Source organism: Miscanthus floridulus, chromosome 17, assembly GCF_019320115.1.
Source record: "Miscanthus floridulus cultivar M001 chromosome 17, ASM1932011v1, whole genome shotgun sequence".
Lineage (NCBI taxonomy): Eukaryota > Viridiplantae > Streptophyta > Magnoliopsida > Poales > Poaceae > Miscanthus > Miscanthus floridulus.
This window is the reverse complement of record NC_089596.1, coordinates 103,729,066-103,732,220: the sequence shown is the minus strand read 5'-3', so window position 1 is coordinate 103,732,220 and position 3,155 is coordinate 103,729,066. Positions and strand designations below refer to the sequence as shown.

General features: G+C 55.0%; 1 protein-coding gene across 1 annotated transcript; it reads left to right on the top strand.

Moving 5' to 3' along the window:
* Positions 1-619: 619 nt before the first annotated feature.
* Positions 620-1,638, top strand: LOC136517775 (oleosin G-like). Its single transcript, XM_066511417.1, has one exon. The coding sequence runs from the start codon at positions 888-890 to the stop codon at positions 1,380-1,382; it is 495 nt and encodes a 164-aa protein (XP_066367514.1). The 5' UTR covers positions 620-887; the 3' UTR covers positions 1,383-1,638.
* The last annotated feature ends 1,517 nt before the right edge of the window (positions 1,639-3,155 follow it).

Genomic DNA, 3,155 nt, shown 5'->3' with positions numbered 1-3,155 from the left:
GGCTGCGGTAAGCTGGCTACCTACTAGTCGCCGGGGACCGCCTCTCGGCTGGCTTCAGCGCCTCCGAGAGCGGTGGCAGTGTCGCCGTCGCATGGGTTCCGGTTCCGCCGTGCCCGCTTGCCGGGATTCCAAACGGGAGACGAGGTCGCCGTGAATCCTTGATTACTTGGTTCTATCTAGGCCACCACGTGTTAAACTGTGTGCTTATTGTTTGGGCCCATCTCGAGAAAGAATTTATCATCAAGCCCACGAAGTCTAACCAGGATCCAGCCCACCGAAACTCGAAAGGTTCTCGCAGCGCGCCGTCTTCAGGGCCGGCCACGAAACTTGCCGCCGTGCAATCACCGCTGGAGTGCCACGCCGGCCCCGCGGTGAACACCGCCGGGTGCTCCAGCTCACCAGTGCGCGTCTCTCAAAACCAGATAGACATCTCCGTGCGAGCGCACACGACAAAACCTACCCCGCCCACATGGCGACCGTGACGCGTGCCGGCCACCTGCGCCGTCGCCATGTCGTGACTCGATGCCCTTGCACACGTGCCAGTGAGCATAGTGCATACTAGATACTACTAGTAGATGGCTCGAAGGCCCGGAACAAGCAGTACGTGATCCGAAGAGCACGGGGAGAAGAAATGCACGGCCGTCAGGAGCTGCAGCGCGAGCGAGGCAGAACGTCCGTTGGTCGGCTCGCCCGCCACACACGTCGCGCATGCACGCGCGGCGCCCGGACACGTGCCGGCGCGGGCACGTCCCTCTCCGCGCCTTTAACTCCTCCCCGCCGTTTCCCACCTGCCACAAGACAGACACCCGATCGACACCGCCGACCGGACTCCCTCAAAGCCGGCCACGCGGGCGCGGGCGCGAGCAACAGCGAGCGAGCGGGAGAGCATGGGAGATCGGCAGCAGCAGCACGCGAACGGGCACGGACACGGCGGCGGCGAGCACCCGGCGGCGGACCCGCCGTCGTCGGCGACGCTGCTGCGGCGGGTGCCCAACTCGACGCAGGTGGTGGGCTTCCTGACGCTGCTCGTCTCCGGCGCCGTGCTGCTGCTCCTCACGGGGCTCACGCTGACGGGCGCCGTCGTGGCGCTCGTCTTCCTGGGCCCCATCGCGCTGCTCACCAGCCCCATCTGGGTGCCCATCGCCGTCGCGCTCTTCGTCCTCACCGCCGCCGCGCTCTCCGCCTGCGGCTTCCTCGTCGCCGCGCTCGCCGTGGGCACCTGGATGTACCGCTACTTCACGGGGCGACACCCCGTGGGCGCCGACCGGGTGGACTACGCGCGCAGCCGAATCGTCGACACGGCCAGCCACGTCAAGGACTACGCGCGCGAGTACGGTGGGTACCTGCACAACCGCTCCAAGGATGCCGCGCCCGGCGCCTAGACCAGCCGGCATGCACTGCACCGCCGTCCGTGTCGTTGCCGCTAGCTAGGTCGCTGTCTTCTTCTTCTTCGTAGTTCCTCTAGCGAGTGTATTGTCCGATCCCTGTCGTTGTCAAGCAATTTCCTCTTCTTTTCTCTAAAACACGTACGGTGTTAATTTCGATCTCGTGGCGCAATTTTGATGTTTCTCTTCGTGTAATTAGGTAAGTAATTAGTTGAATCATAAGAGAACTCGTGGTCATGGCAACCTGCTTAACTCCAACTCTTATGATCCTTCTTGTTTGTCTCACAACCTTTTAATAAAGTAGTAAAACAACAAATGAACCACTCTGTGTTTGTATTTCTCCCCTCAATGCAAAACAGTACAAAACAGAAAATGGCAAAGCATTGTGAATCAGATCACTTCTCTGTTAAATTGGCCATAAGAAACACGAGTGAACACACCAGAGGAGGAGGTAAAACTGCACTAACATGGTGACATCGTGTGCCAAATAATCCTTTGACAAAGTTCGCCCAGATCTTCTCCATGAAACACAGCAAATTCTGAAAAATTAGGCCAATTAATGACAAGGCAATGCAGGATCAACTGAGCAAGCAAGTACGACATCAGCAGAACGAAGGAAGAATAATTAAGGAGGTACCACCTTGGCGTTTGGTACGAACAGTTCGACGCCACGCCATCAAACCTGAAAACTGCAAAGCCGGAGGTTGAAGTCTGAAACAGCACTAGATTAGACCACAAAGCCCCAACTCGTCAACTGCGAACACACAAGTCAAGCAAATGCAAGCTTATGCGATCAACAGGAGTACCGACTACCGAGGAAAAAGCGTGAAGTCAGTCATGGATCAGAGGCCCCTTCCAGCTGAGCCACAGGGCACAGGCTCACAAGGACACATCCCTCCTGCCTGCGTATACGGCTTCCTGCCTTTTCGCACCATCGAAGATTCCAGGTGCTTCTCGATGGACCAGCGTAGATTGAATGTCAGTCAGCTCAGATCTCGGAAGGACCAGACGAGGCCCACATACGGCCCAGTATAAGTAATTTTTTTTTTAGGGAAATGCAAGTTTTTTCTTAAAAGAGACAGAGAGAGAGAGAGTGCAAGTTTTTTTTTGTGAAAAAAAAAACAGAAACTGCAAGCCGTTCTTCATTTCAACAATGCTAAATGATTCAACCAACGTTCTGAACAGATTATTATACATTTTGTTGCCGAAGTTGTTCAATATTATATTTATATTAAATCTGTCCCTAGACTCAGTAACAAGTTCGACCTATATGAGCAACTCGTTCTCTAAACTTTGAGGACATAGGCAGAAAATATTCAATAGGCTCATTCTTTATGGAGCCCCTCACCGTCATGAGTTCCCTTTCCAGTACAATGTCGGCGAGATGCTTGGAAAGGATCACACAGGCCGCGGGGGCGGGGTCTCGCTCACCGAACACGTGCGAGGTACGTGCGACGGATGGATCGCTGCTGCCGACCGCTGCAGCCTGCGCGGGAGATGTGTTCTGCTAGACACGGGCTGGGCTTGGATGGGATGGGCCTATATGGGACCCAGCAGAAAAGAAATCAAGAAAAATATTTATTTAGTTTGGTTGCTTTGAGATACGTACTATTTTTAGAACGGAAATGTTGTGCTGAGGGTGTATGACCGTCCAGACGCTACAGTGGACTCACAAGCAGCCTCGGATGCCTCCATCCTTGGACCCATCCGATCTTATTATTTCTCTCTTATCTTATCCTCTCCTCTCACTTTTCCACCGCCCACTCTCGC